Source organism: Microcaecilia unicolor, chromosome 2, assembly GCF_901765095.1.
Source record: "Microcaecilia unicolor chromosome 2, aMicUni1.1, whole genome shotgun sequence".
NCBI classification, from domain to species: Eukaryota; Metazoa; Chordata; class Amphibia; order Gymnophiona; family Siphonopidae; genus Microcaecilia; species Microcaecilia unicolor.
Genome location: NC_044032.1, coordinates 257903670 through 257924104, shown reverse-complemented (window position 1 = coordinate 257924104; position 20435 = coordinate 257903670). Strand labels below are relative to the sequence as shown.

Below are 20435 nucleotides of genomic sequence, written 5' to 3'. Positions count from 1 at the left end.
GTGGGGGGGGGGGGGGGACATTAAAGGAAGGGTTTTTTTTTCTCATCTTTTTGGTGTGTTGGGGTGACAATACAGTCTTAGACCCTTCCTATGTAAGTGTTAGAAGATAATACCAGAAAGAGGAATCCCTCGAGATGGTATACTTAGGAGTTTGTTGTACAGGGATTGGTAGAGGATCGGGGGGGGGGGGGGGGGGGGGGGATGGAAATTCAAGGGGAAGGAGTTGTTTATGAGAATCGGGAGGGTGTAAGGATGGGGTTCACTGTAGATCTGTTCTTTCTTACACGGTTTTGTTAACTAACATTTTTGATATATTACTCATATTGATTGGGATGCCGTTACACTTATGTTGTCTTATTAAGGGGATTTGCGGGGAGGAAAACAAAAAATTAAAAGTATGGCAAAGGATGCTTTTCTTGTGTGTATTATGCTTGTATTGAGTCTTATCACTTTGTATCATTCGACATTTAATAGCATGTATTTTGAGACTTTTTTCTTTTCCTCATCAATAAAGAAATTTACACACAGAAGAAAATTTAGAGTGCACTAGAAGGTCTGCCAGATTTTTAGCGCGAGTGAACGAAATGCACAGACTATCTTTGAACACACCGTGCAATGCTACAGTGTGAAAATATTTCTGAATGATGGAGGTTACCGCAGTAGCTTGATCTGAATATGTCAAAATACATATCTGTTTGTCAACTGCTTCTCTAGGTCAAGTCTGTAAGAATAGCTCCTGGTTATCATAAAGAACTCTGAGGTAAGCTTGCTTGACTGTCCAATATGGATAATCCCTCTGTAACATCTATGAAACAGGGTCTGTGCTTGATTGCCAAATTCTTAAACAGAAGAACATATCCAGTGAATGTGTAGGAACTGACTGATAGGTAGCGCCCGAAATAAATGTGTCATACTTATTTCTTTCAACAGATTTCCTGAATACAGTAGTCTCCAGTTTAGTGTTGACTTTATAAACCCTAGTGTCCAAAAAGGAGATGGAATGACAATCCTTGGACATAGAGAATTTCAAATGGGGGCCCATAGTGTTGAGCCAGGTAACAAATTCACATAAACTAGTCTCCATATTGGTCCAAAGGCAAAAGCTATCAACAATAAACCTGATCCATACAAGAACATGTTGGAACCATTCAGACCCATAAAGATGACACTCCTCAAATTGGGTTACATAGAAATTGGCCACACTAGAGGCCACAGCCACCCCATGGAGTTTGTAAGTAAAATGTATTATCAAAAACAAAGTAGTTATGGCAAAGCACTAATTCCAACAGGGTCATTAAAAATTCTTTGGACACCCTGTAATCCTGAAGGTGTGTTTCTAATGTCTGTGGAACTACATTCAGTGCCTGTCAGAGGGATATTGCCGTATAGGGCCTCAAGATCCATGGTTACCACTATGTCAGCAGATCTAATATTCGGTCTATTCTGCAAAATACGCAATAAATGAGTGGTATCGAGCTTAAGATCTATACATGCAAATTGCTGGTTTAAAAAAAATGGTCAACAAATTTATGACTCAGATTACACACTGAGTATTTTGTAATACATATATAAAAAAATTTTTAGTTATAAAATTATTATGGTTGATGATTTTCTTGTCCTTAACATTTTATGCTTGTGGGAAGTTTTTGAAATAAATACATGTAGCCACGGCAGCAGGAGCTATAGATGTGGCTGTCAAAACTGGAGACATCCTGCTTGTGTAGCAGGAGTTAAAGAAATGGCTGGTGTCATACAGATGGATGTAGTAGCTGGTGACATTCTGGCAGCAGTGATAGAGGCAGCTGTGGTTAACTGGTTTTATACAGGTGGCTACTGCATCTGAAGCCATATCTATGGATGCTGCATATTATGGCATATGCATAGATGCCGCATCTGAAGCCCTACTTATGGGTACCGCTGGCATCGGCGTTTAAGAAGGAGATAGAGCAGCTTTTAAACTAGAAATGGGGGGAAGGCCGACAGTCGCTCAAAAGAGCATGGTTCGGGATAAGGTATCTTTCAAAGATATCACCATAACAGGGAAGATAGAGTATCCTGATAGTGAGGTTGCAAAAGAGATTGTAGTAGATCGGGTATCTTTAAATAACAATAAAAATCAGACAAAAGATTGCCAATTAATACTGTCAAGTACTAAGCATGATGTACTTAGGAACAACAAACATAGTTTGAAATGTCTATATGCGAATGCCAGGAGCCTAAGAAATAAGATGGGGGAGTTGGAATATATTGCACTAAATGAAAAATTAGATATAATAGGCATCTCTGAGACCTGGTGGAAGGAGGATAACCAGTGGGACACTGTCATACCGGGGTACAAATTATATCGTAGTGATAGGGTGAATCGGATTGGTGGAGGGGTAGCATTGTATATTAACGAGAGCCTTGAATCAAATAGATTGAAAATTCTGCAGGAAACAAAACACTCCTTGGAATCACTGTGGATTGAAATTCCATGTGCAAAGGGGAAAAGGATAGTGATAGGAGTGTACTACCGTCCGCCTGGCCAGGACGAACAGACGGATGCGGAAATGTTAAAGGAAATCAGGGACGCAAACAAACTGGGCAACACAATAATAATGGGGGATTTCAATTACCCGCATATAGACTGGGTTAATGTAACATCTGTACACGCAAGGGACATAGGATTTCTTGATGAAATCAAGGACAGCTTCATGGAACAGCTAGTTCAGGAGCCGACAAGAGAAGGAAAAATACTAGACTTAGTCCTTAGTGGTGCTCATGATCTAGTGCAGGGGGTAACGATACGAGGGCCGCTTGATAACAGTGATCATAATATGATCGGTTTTGATATTGGCATTGAAGGAAGTGAAACTAGGAAATCAAGTACGCTAGCGTTTAACTATAGAAAAGGTGATTACGACAAAATGAGAAAAATGGTGAAAAAAAGACTGAAAGGAGCAGCTCGCAGAGTAAAAAACTTGCATCAGGCGTGGATGCTGTTTAAAAACACCATCCTGGAGGTTCAGGACAAATATATTCCACGTATTAGAAAAAAGGGAAAAAAGACTAAACGTCAGCCGGCGTGGCTAAACAGTAAGATAAAGGAAATCATTAGAGCCAAAAAACAATCCTTCAGAAAGTGGAGAAGAGAACCAACTGAAAGTAACAGGATAGATCATAAGGAATGCCAAGCCAAATGCAAAGCGGAGATAAGGAGGGCAAAAAAGGACTTTGAGAAGAAATTAGCGTTGGAAGCAAAAATACATAGTAAAAATTTTTTTAGATACATTAAAAGCAGGAAACCGGCCAAAGAGTCAGTTGGGCCGCTGGATGAAAATGGTGTTAAAGGGGCGATCAAGGAGGACAAAGCCGTAGCGGAGAAATTAAATGAATTCTTTGCTTCGGTCTTCACCGAGGAGGATTTGGGGGGGACACCGGTGCCGGAAAGAATATTTGAAGCGGGGGAGTCGGAGAAACTAAACAAATTCTCTGTAACCTTGGAGGATGTAATGGGTCAGTTCAGCAAGCTGAAGAGTAGTAAATCACCGGGACCTGATGGTATTCATCCCAGAGTATTAATAGAACTAAAAAATGAACTTGCGGAGCTACTGTTAGAAATATGCAATCTGTCCCTAAAATCGAGTGTAGTACCGGAAGACTGGAGGGTAGCCAATGTTACTCCGATTTTTAAGAAGGGTTCCAGAGGAGATCCGGGAAATTATAGACCGGTGAGTCTGACGTCGGTGCCGGGCAAGATGGTGGAGGCTATTATTAAGAATAAAATTGCAGAGCATATACAAAAACATGGACTGATGAGACAAAGTCAGCACGGATTTAGTGAAGGGAAGTCTTGCCTCACCAATCTAATGCATTTTTTTGAGGGGGTAAGCAAACATGTGGACAATGGGGAGCCGGTTGATATTGTATATCTGGATTTTCAGAAGGCGTTTGACAAAGTGCCGCACGAAAGACTCCTGAAGAAATTGCAGAGTCATGGAATCGGAGGTAGGGTATTATTATGGATTAAGAACTGGTTGAAAGATAGGAAGCAGAGAGTAGGATTGCGTGGCCAGTATTCTCAGTGGAGGAGGGTAGTTAGTGGGGTCCCGCAGGGGTCTGTGCTGGGTCCGTTGCTTTTTAATGTATTTATAAATGACCTAGAGATGGGAATAACTAGTGAGGTAATTAAATTCGCCGATGACACAAAATTATTCAGGGTCGTCAAGTCGCAGGAGGAATGTGAACGATTACAGGAGGACCTTGCGAGACTGGGAGAATGGGCGTGCAAGTGGCAGATGAAGTTCAATGTTGACAAGTGCAAAGTGATGCATGTGGGTAAGAGGAACCCGAATTATAGCTACGTCTTGCAAGGTTCCGCGTTAGGAGTTACGGATCAAGAAAGGGATCTGGGTGTCGTCGTCGATGATACGCTGAAACCTTCTGCTCAGTGTGCTGCTGCGGCTAGGAAAGCGAATAGAATGTTGGGTGTTATTAGGAAGGGTATGGAGTCCAGGTTATTAGGAAGGGTATGGAGTCCAGGTGTGCGGATGTTATAATGCCGTTGTATCGCTCCATGGTGCGACCGCACCTGGAGCACTGTGTTCAGTACTGGTCTCCGTATCTCAAAAAAGATATAGTAGAATTGGAAAAGGTACAGCGAAGGGCGACGAAAATGATAGTGGGGATGGGACGACTTTCCTATGAAGAGAGGCTGAGAAGGCTAGGGCTTTTCAGCTTGGAGAAGAGACGGCTGAGGGGAGATATGATAGAAGTGTATAAAATAATGAGTGGAATGGATCGGGTGGATGTGAAGCGACTGTTCACGCTATCCAAAAATACTAGGACTAGAGGGCATGAGTTGAAGCTACAGTGTGGTAAATTTAAAACGAATCGGAGAAAATTTTTCTTCACCCAACGTGTAATTAGACTCTGGAATTCGTTGCCGGAGAACGTGGTACGGGCGGTTAGCTTGACGGAGTTTAAAAAGGGGTTAGATAGATTCCTAAAGGACAAGTCCATAGACCGCTATTAAATGGACTTGGAAAAATTCCGCATTTTTAGGTATAACTTGTCTGGAATGTTTTTACGTTTGGGGAGCGTGCCAGGTGCCCTTGACCTGGATTGGCCACTGTCGGTGACAGGATGCTGGGCTAGATGGACCTTTGGTCTTTCCCAGTATGGCACTACTTATGTACTTATTATGCAGTTAGCTGCTGCCTGGGAAGCCACTAAAATGTGGATATAACGTCCCACAGAGAGCAGGCACATCTGATGCCATATAAGCATTTTTGCATAAGAACATAAGAATAACCATACTGGGTCAGACCAATGATCCATCTAGCCCAGTATCCTGCTTCCAACAGTGGCCAATTAAGGTCACAAGTACCTGGCACAATCCCAAATAGTAGCAAGATTCATGCTACTGATTCCAGGGACAAGCAGTGGCTTTTTCCATGTCTCTCTCAATAGCAGACTATGGACTTTTCCTCCAGGAACCTGTCTAAACCTTTTTAAAACCCAGATATATTATCCGCTGATACTGCATCCTCTGGCTACGAGTTCCAAAGTTTAACTATTTATTGAGTGAAAAATATTTCCTCCTTTATCATTTTGGTCGCTCTTCTTTGAACCTTTTCTAATTCCACTATATCTTTTTTTTGGGATATCGCAACCAAAATTGAACACAATACTCAAGGTGAGGTTGCACCATGGAGTGATACAGAGACATTACAGTATTCTTGGTCTTATTTACCATGGCTGAATCCACTGATTCTGTTCCATTAAACCATATTTACCTACGTGTTCTGTAATTTTATTCTTTATATCTTCCTCCACTATTTTGCCCGGCACTGAAGTCAAGCTTACTGATCTGTAATTTCCTGGCTCACCCTTGGAACCCAGATGATTTTAACAACAGATTACAGATCACTAACAGCAGATCAGCAATTTCATGTTTAAGCTCTTTCAGTATCTTAGGGTGTATGCCATCAAGTCTAGGTGATTTACTCCTCTTTAATTTGTCGATTTGGCTCAGTACGTCTTCTAGGTTCACTGAGATATCTTTCAGTTCCTCTGCATCATCACCCTTGAAAACCATTTCTGGTACAGGTATATCTTTTACATCATTTTCCGTAAAGATCAAAGCAAAGAATTCATTCTGTCTCTCCAGATGGCCTTGTCCTCCCTGATTGCTCCTTCATAATCTAATGGTCTCATGGATTCCCTCACAAGCTATCTGCTTCTGATGTACCTGAAAAAATTGTTACTGTGAATTTTTGCCTCTGCACTAAGTTTCTCCTCATACTCTCTTTTAGCTTCCTTTATCAATGCTTTGCATCTAACTTGCCTGTGCTTATGTTGCTTCTTATTTTCTTTATTTGGGTCCTTTTTCCATTCTTAGAAGGATGCTCTTTTGGCTCTATCATTTCACCTTTTAACAATGCTGGCTGTTTGCTCTTCTTTCCATCTTTGTAAATGCGTGTAATACATCTGGTCTGGGCTTCCAAGATGGTATTTTTAAACAACGTCTATGCCTGATTTAAAGTCCTAACCTTTGCAACTGATCCTTTTAGTTTCTTTTTAACCATTTTCCTCATTTTATCATAGTCACCCTTTGAAAAATTAAATGCTGCTACAGTAGATCTCCTTTGTGACTTTACTCCAGATATCAGCTCAAATTTGATCATGTTATGATCACTGTTTCCCAGCGGACCCACACTTACCTCTCCATACAATGCCCTGCATTCCACTAAAGACTAGATCTAAAATAGCTTCCTCCCTCTTGTCAGCTCCTGGACCAGTTGCTCGAAAAAGCAGTCATTTATTACATCTTGGAATTTTACTTCCCTAGCACTCCCTGATGTGACATTTATTTCAGTCAATATTGGGGTAATTGAAATCATCCATTATTATACTGTTGCCCAATTTTCCAGCTTTCCTACTTTCTATAAACATTTCTTCATCCGTCTGTTTGTTCTGTCCTGGTGGACGATAGTACAGCCCTACCAGAATCACGTAACTTGCCAGTGCTTATGTTACTTCTTGTTGTCTTCATTCAGATCTTTTTTCCATATCTGAAAGATGTTCTTTTGGCTCTAATAGCCTCTTTCACTTATCCCTTTAACCATGTTGGCTGTCGTTTGCTCTTCTTTCCACCTTTATTAACATCTGGAATATATCTTTTCCATTCTGGAATCCTGGGCTAATGTGTTTAAATTAAACTCAATAAGGATAAAACTCATTGCATTGTTTTTTCTTCCAAATATAAGTCTCTTCCTACAGCTCTGGTTACTCCTGATACTACTCTCCCAATCTCAAACAGCTTGAAAATTCTTGGGGTCATGCTGGACAGCCAACTGTCGCTTGATTGTCACGTTAAGCAAATTACGAACAAAATGTTCTTCTCTTTGTGGAAGCTTAAACGCATCAAACAGCTCCTGCCTAAGGATATTTTTCGAACCCTGATTCATTCTTTGGTCTTAAGTCACACTGACTACTGCAGTAGCATTTTTGCTGGTTGTGCACACTCTATTCTGAAGAAGCTCCAGATGGTTCAAAACACTGCAGCCAGACTGTTTTTTGGTAAGTCTCGCTTTGACAGTGCGCAGCCTCTTCGTGTGAAACTTCACTGACTTCCCATTAAGGACTGTATTGATTTCAAGATCTGTGCCTTAACTCATAAGATCATTTACGGTGAAGCACCTTTGTACATGTGTGATTTGATCGATTTGCCGTCGAGAAATTCCTTGGTGTCATCTCGAACGTTTCTTCATCTGCACTATCCTTCATGCAGGCATCTAAAATATAAGACTATCTACGCCTCTTCCTTCTCGTTCATCAGCCCACGAACCTGGAATGCTTTGCCGAGACCCCTGAAAGAGTCGTCGGATCATCAAACTTTAAAAAAACTGCTAAAAACTTATTTGTTTAACAAAGCCTACCCCGAAATCAACAATGCTGTTTAACCCCCTTATTCTTTTCCCGCTTTGTTAGCTTATCCGCTCTTTCCCCTCTGTCAGCTTCTCTTATCTTTGCTACTCTGTACTTAATTTACAAGCTCTTTTACTGGATCTATTTTTTTTTTTTTTTTTTGCTGTTGTATTTTGTATTTTCTTGTAACTTTGTTAGCTACATTGAGCCCGTATAAGCTGGGAAAATGTGGTATACAAGTGGACCAATAAATACATAAAATAAAATATCTGGTCTGTGCTTCCAAAACGTTTTTTTTTTAACATTTGTACCCCGCGCTTTCCCACTCATGGCAGGCTCAATGCGGCTTACATGGGGCAATGGAGGGTTAAGTGACTTGCCCAGAGTCACAAGGAGCTGCCTGTGCCTGAAGTGGGAATCGAACTCAGTTCCTCAGTTCCCCAGGACCAAAGTCCACCACCCTAACCACCAGGCTACTCCTCCACTGCAAACATCCGTGCCTGATTTAACCTTTGCAGTGGAGCCTTTCATCTTTTTTTTAAACCATTTTCCTCATTTTATCGTAGTTACCCTTTTGAAAATTAAATGTTACTATAGAAGATTTGCTTAGTGACTGCAGTCCAGTTATTAAGTCAAATTTGATCATGTTACGATCACTGTTTCCCAGCAGTCCCAACACGGTTACCTCCTCTTCTAAGTCTTGCATTCCACTAAGGACTAGATCTAAAACAGCTCCCCTTCTTGTCAGTTTCTGGACAAATTGCTCCAAAAAACAGTCATTTATTATGCCTAGGAATTTTACTTTCCTAGAGCTCCCTCTCATGTGGCATTTAACCAGTCAATATCAGGGTAATTAAAACTACCCATTATTATACTGTAGCCAAATTTGCTAGCTTCTCTCTAAATCGAATGCTACATACCTGTAGAAGGTATTCTCCGAGGACAGCAGGCTGATTGTTCTCACTGATGGGTGACGTCCGCGGCAGCCCCTCCAATCGGAATCTTCACTAGCAAAAGCCTTTGCTAGCCCTCGCGCACCGCGCATGCGCGGCCGTCTTCCCGCCCGAAACCGGCTTGAGCCGGCCAGTCTCATGTGTAGCAAGACAAAGACAAGGGAAGACACAACTCCAAAGGGGAGGCGGGCGGGTTTGTGAGAACAATCAGCCTGCTGTCCTTGGAGAATACCTTCTACAGGTATGTAGCATTCGCTTTCTCCGAGGACAAGCAGGCTGCTTGTTCTCACTGATGGGGTACCCTAGCCCCCAGGCTCACTCAAAACAACAAACATGGTCAATTGGGCCTCGCAACGGCGAGGACATAACTGAGATTGACCTAAAAAATTTACCAACTAACTGAGAGTGGAGCCTGGAACAGAACAAACAGGGCCCTCGGGGGGTGGAGTTGGATCCTAAAGCCCAAACAGGTTCTGAAGAACTGACTGCCCGAACCGACTGTCGCGTCGGGTATCCTGCTGCAGGCAGTAATGAGATGTGAATGTGTGGACAGATGACCACGTCGCAGCTTTGCAAATTTCTTCAATAGAGGCTGACTTCAAGTGGGCTACCGACGCAGCCATGGCTCTAACATTATGAGCCATGACATGACCCTCAAGAGCCAGCCCCGCCTGGGCGTAAGTGAAGGAAATGCAATCTGCTAGCCAATTGGATATGGTGCGTTTCCCTACAGCCACTCCCCTCCTGTTGGGATCAAAAGAAACAAACAATTGGGCGGACTGTCTGTTGGGCTGTGTCCGCTCCAGATAGAAGGCCAATGCTCTCTTGCAGTCCAATGTGTGCAGCTGACGTTCAGCAGGGCAGGAATGAGGACGGGGAAAGAATGTTGGCAAGACAATTGACTGGTTCAGATGGAACTCCGACACAACCTTTGGCAGGAACTTAGGGTGAGTGCGGAGGACTACTCTGTTATGATGAAATTTGGTGTAAGGAGCCTGGGCTACCAGGGCCTGAAGCTCACTGACTCTACGAGCTGAAGTAACTGCCACCAAGAAAATGACCTTCCAGGTCAAGTACTTCAGATGGCAGGAGTTCAGTGGCTCAAAAGGAGGTTTCATCAGCTGGGTGAGAACGACATTGAGATCCCATGACACTGTAGGAGGCTTGACAGGGGGCTTTGAAAAAAGCAAACCTCTCATGAAGCGAACAACTAAAGGCTGTCCTGAGATCGGCTTACCTTCCACATGGTAATGGTATGCACTGATTGCACTAAGGTGAACTCTTACAGAGTTGGCCTTGAGACCAGACTCAGACAAGTGCAGAAGGTATTCAAGCAGGGTCTGTGTAGGACAAGAGCGAGGATCTAGGGCCTTGCTGTCACACCAGACGGCAAACCTCCTCCATAGAAAGAAGTAACTCCTCTTAGTGGAATCTTTCCTGGAAGCAAGCAAGATACGGGAGACACCCTCTGACAGACCCAAAGAGGCAAAGTCTACGCTCTCAACATCCAGGCCGTGAGAGCCAGGGACCGGAGGCTGGGATGCAGAAGCGCCCCTTCGTCCTGCGTGATGAGGGTCGGAAAACACTCCAATCTCCAGGGTTCTTCAGAGGACAACTCCAGAAGAAGAGGTAACCAGATCTGACGCGGCCAAAAAGGAGCAATCAGAATCATGGTGCCTCGGTCTTGCTTGAGTTTCAACAAAGTCTTCCCCACCAGAGGAATGGGAGGATAAGCATACAGCAGACCCTCCCCTCAATCCAGGAGGAAGGCATCCGATGCCAGTCTGCCGTGGGCCTGAAGCCTGGAACAGAACTGAGGGACTTTGTGGTTGGCTCGAGATGCGAAAAGATTCACCAAGGGGGTGCCCCACGCTTGGAAGATCTGGCGCACCACTCGGGAGTTGAGCGACCACTCGTGAGGTTGCATAATCCTGCTCAGTCTGTCGGCCAGACTGTTGTTTACGCCTGCCAGATATGTGGCTTGGAGCACCATGCCGTGCCGGCGAGCCCAGAGCCACATGCTGACGGCTTCCTGACACAGGGGGCGAGATCCGGTACCCCCTTGCTTGTTGACGTAGTACATGGCAACCTGGTTGTCTGTCTGAATTTGGATAATTTGGTGGGACAGCCGATCTCTGAAAGCCTTCAGAGCGTTCCAGATCGCTCGTAACTCCAGAAGATTGATCTGTAGATCGCGTTCTTGGAGGGACCAGCTTCCTTGGGTGTGAAGCCCATCGACATGAGCTCCCCACCCCAGGAGAGACGCATCCGTTGACAGCACTTTTTGTGGCTGAGGAATTTGGAAAGGACGTCCCAGAGTCAAATTGGACCAAATCGTCCACCAATACAGGGATTCGAGAAAACTCGTGGACAGGTGGATCACGTCCTCTTGATCCCCAGCAGCCTGAAACCACTGGGAAGCTAGGGTCCATTGAGCAGATCTCATGTGAAGGCGGGCCATGGGAGTCACATGAACTGTGGAGGCCATGTGGCCCAGCAATCTCAACATCTGCCGAGCTGTGATCTGCTGGGACGCTCGCACCCGCGAGACGAGGGACAACAAGTTGTTGGCTCTCGCCTCTGGGAGATAGGCGCGAGCCGTCCGAGAATCCAGCAGAGCTCCTATGAATTCGAGTCTCTGTGCCGGGAGAAGATGGGACTTTGGGTAATTTATCACAAACCCCAGTAGCTCCAGGAGGCGAATAGTCATCTGCATGGACTGCAGGGCTCCTGCCTCGGACGTATTCTTCACCAGCCAATCGTCGAGATATGGGAACACGTGCACCCCCAGCCTGCGAAGTGCTGCCGCTACTACAGCCAAGCACTTTGTGAACACCCTGGGCGCAGAGGCGAGCCCAAAGGGTAGCACACAGTACTGGAAGTGACGTGTGCCCAGCTGAAATCGCAGATACTGTCTGTGAGCTGGCAGTATCGGGATGTGTGTATAGGCATCCTTCAAGTCCAGAGAGCATAGCCAATCGTTTTCCTGAATCATGGGAAGTAGGGTGCCCAGGGAAAGCATCCTGAACTTTTCTTTGACCAGATATTTGTTCAGGGCCCTTAGGTCTAGGATGGGACGCATCCCCCCTGTTTTCTTTTCCACAAGGAAGTACCTGGAATAGAATCCCAGCCCTTCTTGCCCGGATGGCACGGGCTCGACCGCATTGGCGCTGAGAAGGGCGGAGAGTTCCTCTGCAAGTACCTGCTTGTGCTGGAAGCTGTAAGACTGAGCTCCCGGTGGACAATTTGGAGGTTTTGAGGCCAAATTGAGGGTGTATCCTTGCCGGACTATTTGGAGAACCCACTGATCGGAGGTTATGAGAGGCCACCTTTGGTGAAAAGCTTTCAACCTCCCTCCGACTGGCAGGTCGCCCGGCACTGACACTTGGATGTCGGCTATGCTCTGCTGGAGCCAGTCAAAAGCTCGCCCCTTGCTTTTGCTGGGGAGCCGAGGGGCCTTGCTGAGTCGCACGCTGCTGACGAGAGCGAGCGCGCTGGGGCTTAGCCTGGGCCGCAGGCTGTCGAGAAGGAGGATTGTACCTACGCTTGCCAGAAGAGTAGGGAACAGTCTTCCTTCCCCCAAAAAATCTTCTACCTGTAGAGGTAGAGGCTGAAGGCTGCCGGCGGGAGAACTTGTCGAATGCGGTGTCCCGCTGGTGGAGCTGCTCTACCACCTGTTCGACTTTCTCTCCAAAAATGTTATCCGCACGGCAAGGCAAGTCCGCAATCCGCTGCTGGATTCTATTCTCCAGGTCGGAGGCACGCAGTCATGAGAGCCTGCGCATCACCACACCTTGAGCAGTGGCCCTGGACGCAACATCAAAGGTGTCATACACCCCTCTGGCCAGGAATTTTCTGCACGCCTTCAGCTGCCTGACCACCTCCTGAAACGGCTTGGCTTGCTCAGGGGGGAGCGCATCAACCAAGCCCGCCAACTGCCGCACATTGTTCCGCATGTGTATGCTCGTGTAGAGCTGGTAAGACTGAATTTTGGCCACGAGCATAGAAGAATGGTAGGCCTTCCTCCCAAAGGAGTCTAAGGTTCTAGAGTCCTTGCCCGGGGGCGCCGAAGCATGCTCCCTAGAACTCTTAGCCTTCTTTAGGGCCAGATCCACAACTCCAGAATCATGAGGCAACTGAGTGCGCATCAGATCTGGGTCCCCATGGATCCGGTACTGGGACTCGATCTTCTTGGGGATGTGGGGATTAGTTAAAGGTTTGGTCCAGTTCGCAAGCAATGTCTTTTTTAGGACATGGTGCAAGGGAACAGTGGACGCTTCCTTAGGTGGAGAAGGATAGTCCAGGAGCTCAAACATTTCAGCCCTGGGCTCGTCCTCCACAACCACCGGGAAGGGGATGGCCGTAGACATCTCCCGGACAAAGGAAGCGAAAGACAGACTCTCAGGAGGAGAAAGCTGTCTTTCAGGAGAGGGAGTGGGATCGGAAGGAAGACCCTCAGACTCCTCGTCAGAGAAATATCTGGGGTCTTCTTCCTCTTCCCACGAGGACTCACCCTCGGTGTCAGACACAAGTTCACGGACCTGTGTCTGCAACCGTGCCCGACTCGACTCCGTGGAGCCACGTCCACGATGGGGGCGTCGAGAGGTAGACTCCCTCGCCCGCATCGGTGAAGCTCCCTTCGCCGACGTAGTCGGGGAGCCTTCCTGGGAGGCGACGGCAGCCGGCACCGCACGCGGCACCGACGCCGGAGACCTCACCTCGGGCGATGGGCCAGCCGGCGCCACGCTCGACGGTACCGGTGGCGCAAGCACCGCCGGTACCGGAGGGGTAGGGCGCAACAGCTCTCCCAGAATCTCTGGGAGAACGGCCCGGAGGCTCTCGTTCAGAGCGGCTGCAGAGAAAGGCATGGAGGTCGATGCAGGCGTCGACGTCAGAACCTGTTCCGGGCATGGAGGCTGTTCTGGGCTGTCCAGAGTGGAGCGCATCGACACCTCCTGAACAGAGGGTGAGTGGTCCTCTCGGCGTCGATGCCTGCTGGGTGCCGACTCCTTCGGCGACCCAGAGCTCTCGGTACCGACACGGGAAGGGGACCGGTGACGATGCTTCTTCGACTTCTTGGGATGAAGCATGTCACCGGAGCTTCCCGGTACCGACGAGGAGGACGTAGAATCCAGCCGTCGCTTCCTCGGGGCCGAGACCGAAGAGGGTCGGTCTCGGGGGGGCTGTACCGCAGGAGCCCTCAGGGTAGGGGGAGACCCACCCGAAGGCTCACCGCCACCAGCAGGGGAATGGACAGCCCTCACCTGCACTCCAGACGAAGCACCACCGTCCGACGACATCAGCAGACGAGGTCCCGGTACCACCGACGTCGATGCAGCTATCCGATGTCTCGGCGCCGATGCAGAGGGCCGATGCCTCGATGCACTGGCCGCCGAGGTTGAAGGTCTGGACGCTGAAGACGTCGATGCACTCGATACCCCCGGTGCCGATGCCGACGAAGAGCCCGAGAACAAAATGTTCCACTGGGCTAACCTCGCTACCTGAGTCCGCCTTTGCAAAAGGGAACACAGACTACAGGCCTGAGGGCGGTGCCCAGCCCCCAGACACTGAAGACACGACGCGTGCCTGTCAGTGAGCGAGATTACCCGGGCGCACTGGGTGCACTTCTTGAAGCCGCTGGAAGGCTTCGATGTCATGGGCGGAAAAATCACGCCGGCGAAATCGAAAGACGAAATGGCGAAATTTGGCACAGAAAAAAGGGAAATTTCGACCGGGGCCTAAGTAAGGCCTACCCCGACGACGAAAGAAAACTTAACGGGGCGAAAAAAACTCGAAGTAGAGGAATGGAAAAACCGAAAGTGGCTAATCCAAAAGATTTCTGGATTTTCACAGAAAAATGTCGAAAAACGACGCGCGAGGTCGACTTTCCGGGGCACGAACGGTAAAACACAACCGTACCGAGCGCGGAGAAAAGAAGACTGGCCGGCTCAAGCCGGTTTCGGGCGGGAAGACGGCCGCGCATGCGCGGTGCGCATCGGCGCGCGAGGGCTAGCAAAGGCTTTTGCTAGTGAAGATTCCGATTGGAGGGGCTGCCGCGGACGTCACCCATCAGTGAGAACAAGCAGCCTGCTTGTCCTCGGAGAATCTTTGTTAACATATCTTCATCTGTCTGATCATTCTGGCCTGGCAGATGGTAGTATACAGACAGCCGATGGAACTGAGCTATATAGGCACCCTTCAGGGACAAATCACTTAAGAACTATTTTCTTACTCTGTCTCCACTGGTAGATGGATACAATTCATTTGTCTGGGCTGGTATGACAGGATGCTAAGGAAGATGTTACTTCAGATTTCACAGTGCTGTGGGGTTAGAAAGCATTACTGTGGAATTTACATGCTATACACACTTTTACTCTCATTAATGGTCTTTTTATGTTTGTTTTGCAAGACATATTGCCAAGGATAGATGTGATTGTCAAATATACGCATCAAGACTCCTGAAGCAGACATGTGCATGCCGAAACATGGTACCATGTCTAGACATCCTAAATAAACGTCTTTTAATTCTACATTGTGAGTCTGTGATCTGTTTTAAAGAGCCTGATCCGGTTCCCACTCATTTTTGGGGTTGGAAAGGTTGACAGGTCCCTCTCAAGCTTGTTCTGGCTCTGCACAGGTCCCTCCCCAAAGACTGTTCTAATACCATGGTTCAAGTGATCTATCTCACAAAAAGGGTCTGAAAAATCTTTGCGTTCCAATTTAGGTATTTTTTTTTTTGGTAAGTCTCGCTTTGACAGTGTGCAGCCTCTTCATGTGAAACTTCACTGGCTTCCCATTAAGGACTGTATTGATTTCAAGATCTGTGCCTTAACTCATAAGATCATTTACGGTGAAGCACTTTAGAAATGTTAAATAGTAGTAGTAGTAGCAGGTATCTAAATTTCCTATAGCTTTTCGATATCAATTTTATCCCTCCATGGAGGAACAAGCTGCAATAACATTCAGAGAAGTACAAGTTTTAAGTGGCAAGCAATAATGGTCAGAGTAGGGTATAGGTGAACTTGTCTAGGAATGTAGCTCAGAAGAATAGGCGCAGAGCTGCAATGCACATGAGTATTTTAGAAAATATGTCCAGCTACATAATACTCTTTCTTTCAACTAGGTGTAAATTTTGCACTACTAGGGCTGTGTAACTATTTTCTAAAAGCAAATAGATACTTATGCTGTCTTTATAAAATAGATGCCTTTTTTGGAATTTTGATATACATGCCCTTGTATAAAGTTCGCCTCCATATGTCTAACAGAAGCCACAGGCAGCACTCACAACAGAGGACTCAATCTGTGGTTCACCTACAATACTGGTAACTCACCCCAGGTTTGAAAGATGGTAATCCGAGGCCCACGCCAATTGTGGCTTTGTTTGGATTCACCACAGAGTTGTAATGGATGTTCCGATGGTAGCTGACCCGAATGGGTTCATCCTCATTCTGTTGGATACCATGAAATGTGTTGATGGGCTCTGAAAAACAAAGTGGGTGGATAGGATTTATGTTTTTTTTTTTAAATTTTTTACAGAGGATTCCAACAGTAGTCTCACATACTTATGGACATAGGGGGCACCTGAGAAGAGAACAGAACTCAGGTCCAGTTGGTGGCCTGTCTCAGTACCTTGATAGGGCAGAACTAGTGTCAAAGTGAGCAGCTAATTCAAATATAGCGCGCTTACCTGTGCCATACTGATACACCTCTACAGGTCGATTATACATTTCAGCCATGGCCTGCATCTCAATGTGATTGCCATGGCAGTTGTTTTTCCGCTTCCTGTTGATATATGTGGTAAAATCTTCTGTCACATAGCTGGAGAAATAGTCAGCATTTTTCATCTGTTTGGATAAAAAAAAAATAGATAAAAGTAAATGCTGAATAATGCCAAAATAACTACATAGAGCACAAGTGTTGATCCTGATACAGAAATTGAAACAAGGACAGCAAAACTGCTTACCAGTAACATGTATTCTCCATCGACGCATGATTAATCTGATACTCAAGTGGATGTTTTCATCTATCAATGCCAGGATGGAACAGGTTTCTCACGGCTCACAGCTAATGTATATAAGAGCTTGCTCATAGTCTAGAATGTGGGCTTTTCTTGAATGCACAAGAAGTTGTGGAAGGATACAACTACCTTCAACAGAAACTTAGGATATGTCCCTAACATTGGAAGACTGACTAAGTATCCACTGTAATGGGTGGGGGAACCTAAATTGTAAAAGGAGTTATAATTAAGGATAAAGGAATATGGAACAGGAGATGATAGCTCTTGTATACCTTTATTGTAAAATATTGCTTAAACATTTAAATAAAAAGACCACCTGATTCCTACTGCGGCTCCTTGTGATCCTGGGCAACTCACTTAACCCTCCCATTGCCCCAGGTACTAAAACAGACGGTTAGCCCACTAAGGACAGAGAAAGTACCTGCATATAATAAATGTAAACCGCTTAGGCGGTATATCAAATCTATGACCCTTTACCCCTTTGATGGAATTGTATTCACAGTTCATAAATGATTAAAGCTTGAAGTTCACTGAATCTTCTGGCTGAAGTTAGCACTATTGGGAAAAGTACCTTCCATGTTAGATGTTTTGATTTGTTTCATGGGGAAAGAAAGTAGAATATTCACGTCCCATGGGACTGGAAGCTTTTGAACTTGAGATTTGACATACAGAAGACTTCTCATGAATTTGGAGACAACTGGATATTAAGAAGCTGGAGCTCAATCTATCAAAACATGATAGACAGATAAAGCACTGAGGTGTACTCTGATAGAGGTGGTCTGAAATCTGAACTGATGTAATTGAGTATTGCATTAAGTGGTCACCGAAAGGGATCTAGGCTTTGAGTAGCAGATTATACAGGAAACGTCTTCCATTTGAAAGCACAGGGTTTTCACATGGAAAATTTCTGTACAACCACTATAAATGTTTTGAATTGGAGGTGGCAGCCCCAAGGAAGCACCTAGGCACTGCTCAATTTCTAGGCTGTTCAGGCCAGCAATTTGAGGCTGGGGTGTAAGAGATTGCCTTGATTCTGTGTTATCAAGACTAGAAATACTTGTGGTCTGAGTTTGGGGTCAGTCACTTGGTTTAATTTTATTTAAATTTAATTTAGTACTTATGTTACACACTATACCCACTAGAACTAGGCAGATTACAATGTAAAAACATTAAAACACCACATAACAATAATATATAATATAAACTATTTTATTTATGTATTTTTATTTATTTAGAATTTTGCTCATGCCTTTCCAGGGGAAGCTCAAGGCAAGTTACAGGTACAGTAGATATTTCTCTGCCCCCAGAGGGCTCACAATCTCAGTTTGTACCTGAGGTAATGGAGGGTTAAGTGACTTGCCCAAGAAGTGTCAGTGGGATTTGAACTCTGGTCTCTCTGCTTCACAGCCTGCTGCTCTAACCCACTGGACTATTCCACCACTGCTAAACTAAAAAACCTCTCCGGATTGTCCTACAATTAACAAAGTAAAAAAACAAACAAACAAAAAAAAAAACCCAGCAATCTCTAGCAGACAAATAACATCTACCTCTCCCTGGATAATTCATGTTTTAAATCTATTTCATTACAATATCTTTGTATGAAGTCATCAAATAACCTATTTTTCAACTTTGTTCTTAAAATAAAAGTAACGACTCCAATTAATATCCAGTGGAAGAGAATTCCAACATTTTATTATTTTTTTTTATTTTTTGCATTTGTATCCCACATTTTCCCACCTATTTGCAGGCTCAATGTGGCTTACATTATTCCATAATGGCGATCACCATTTCCGGAATGAGAAATACATGAGGTACTGCATTAAAGTTCATAGGTGACAGAGTAGATAAAGCAGTCAAGTGTAGAGAATTCATATTTGGAATGAGAAATAGCGTGGAGCCATTCCACTAAAATGTTCTCTCTCCAATGGAAGTCAGCCATATTTTCTTGACTGAAAGGATTCAGTCCAAAAGATCTAACCAAATCATACTTGGTTACTGAACTATACAAACAGGCAGGTCCAACCTCACAGAAAACTCTAAAAAGAAATAGAAGTTTAAACATCCCCCATAGTTCTAACAGTAACCAGTGGAGTAGAGAATGACACGGGGACAAAGTCTGTCCCCATCCTGTCCCCATGGATTCTGTCTCTGTCCCCACTCTGCCATAGTGGGTTCTATCTCTGTCCCCACCCTGTCCCTGAAGGTTCTGGCTCTGTCCCCATTGGCTCTGTCTCCACCCCAACCTGTCCCCGCAGGCCCTGACCATCCACACAGGTTCTGTCCCTGTCCCATTCCTGTGGGCTCTGTCCTCATCTGTAGAAGCCTCGAACACTTATGATTTTATATTTAAATCTTTTTATTAAAGTATATATTAAAGTATGCTGTGCAACTGTCATTTATAAATCACAAATAGAAAACAATAACAACAGGCAACTATAATAACCCCCCCACCACCACCCTCTACCCTTCCAACCCTGACAATAGCTGACTTCTACTATCCCAAGGAATCCTAACCCACCCTGTTAAAATGTCTAGGGGTACAAAATACAACCTGTTCTGTATGCCCTAGTGGGGGAGAAATATGCTCTATGAAGCACTGTTATAATTTTTTGATCGGTGGATGAATAAGTCATCAACAATCTTAGGATTCAGTCTAGCTGTCCTGTCTTCCACAGTCCTTCCTGCAATAGAATATGTCTTCTTAGGAGATATGCTGATAGCAGGAATGTGCAGGATCTCACATGCAAATTTTGCTAGTTGTGGCCAGCATGTTTGCTTGTTTTTCCAAAAAATCAAAATATTGTCATTTGTATCACTCAAACATAAATAACAGTCCAGTTCATTCATTTATTTATTGCATTTGTATCCCACATTTTCCCACCTATCTGCAGGCTCAATGTGGCTTACATTTACAGGGTTCAAAGTAGAAAATGACACAGGAACAAAGTGTGTCCCCGTCCCCACGGGCTCTATCCCCATCCCCTTAGGCTCTTTCCCCGTGTCATTCTCTATAGTGCAGTTAAAAATGGGGTAGCACAGTCCTACGTCTCATCTCTACAAATAACTTTAGTGTTCTGTATCAATTAAAGTCTTCCCAATAATTGTTCTGGCAGTCCTAAATAAAGTAGGTAACAATAGTCCAATTGTGATATAATACTTGTCTGGATCACCTGCCTCAAATTTTCTTCTTTCACTTAAGATCAAATCCATTTTATCCTGTGTTAACTTCAGAAAAGCTTTTTATTTGAGCCTCAAACAGTAGCGTTGAATCACTGAAGATGCTCAAGCTTCTTACTCAACACTGCAATTATAATCTATTTCCTATGTCAAAAGTATCAGTAAGCAGGGAATCTAAATCTTTGTCTACCCACAATATAGCTGCTTTTTCCAGATTCAGTTTCAACACATTTTGATCAATCCAGGATGAGACGTGTCTCAGACATATACCTAATTTTAAAGTTATCATCTTAAGAGAATCAGAGATGGGCATAGCTAGCTGAAAATTATCTGTATAAGAAAATGAACTATAACCTGGGTTTCAAATCAGTTTATCC

At 45.0% G+C, this 20435-nt stretch overlaps 1 protein-coding gene across 3 annotated transcripts in view; it reads right to left on the bottom strand.

Moving 5' to 3' along the window:
* The window catches only part of OTUD5 (OTU deubiquitinase 5), a 200194-nt gene that overhangs the window by 43500 nt on the left and 136259 nt on the right, over positions 1–20435 (bottom strand). For all 3 annotated transcript variants that reach the window (XM_030194009.1, XM_030194011.1, XM_030194010.1), the window contains exons 4-5: positions 16552–16708; positions 16196–16344 (exon numbers count right to left, since the gene is read on the bottom strand). In XM_030194009.1, the coding sequence (XP_030049869.1) occupies positions 16196–16344; positions 16552–16708 (306 nt within the window). The remainder of the gene's footprint in view (positions 1–16195; positions 16345–16551; positions 16709–20435) is intronic.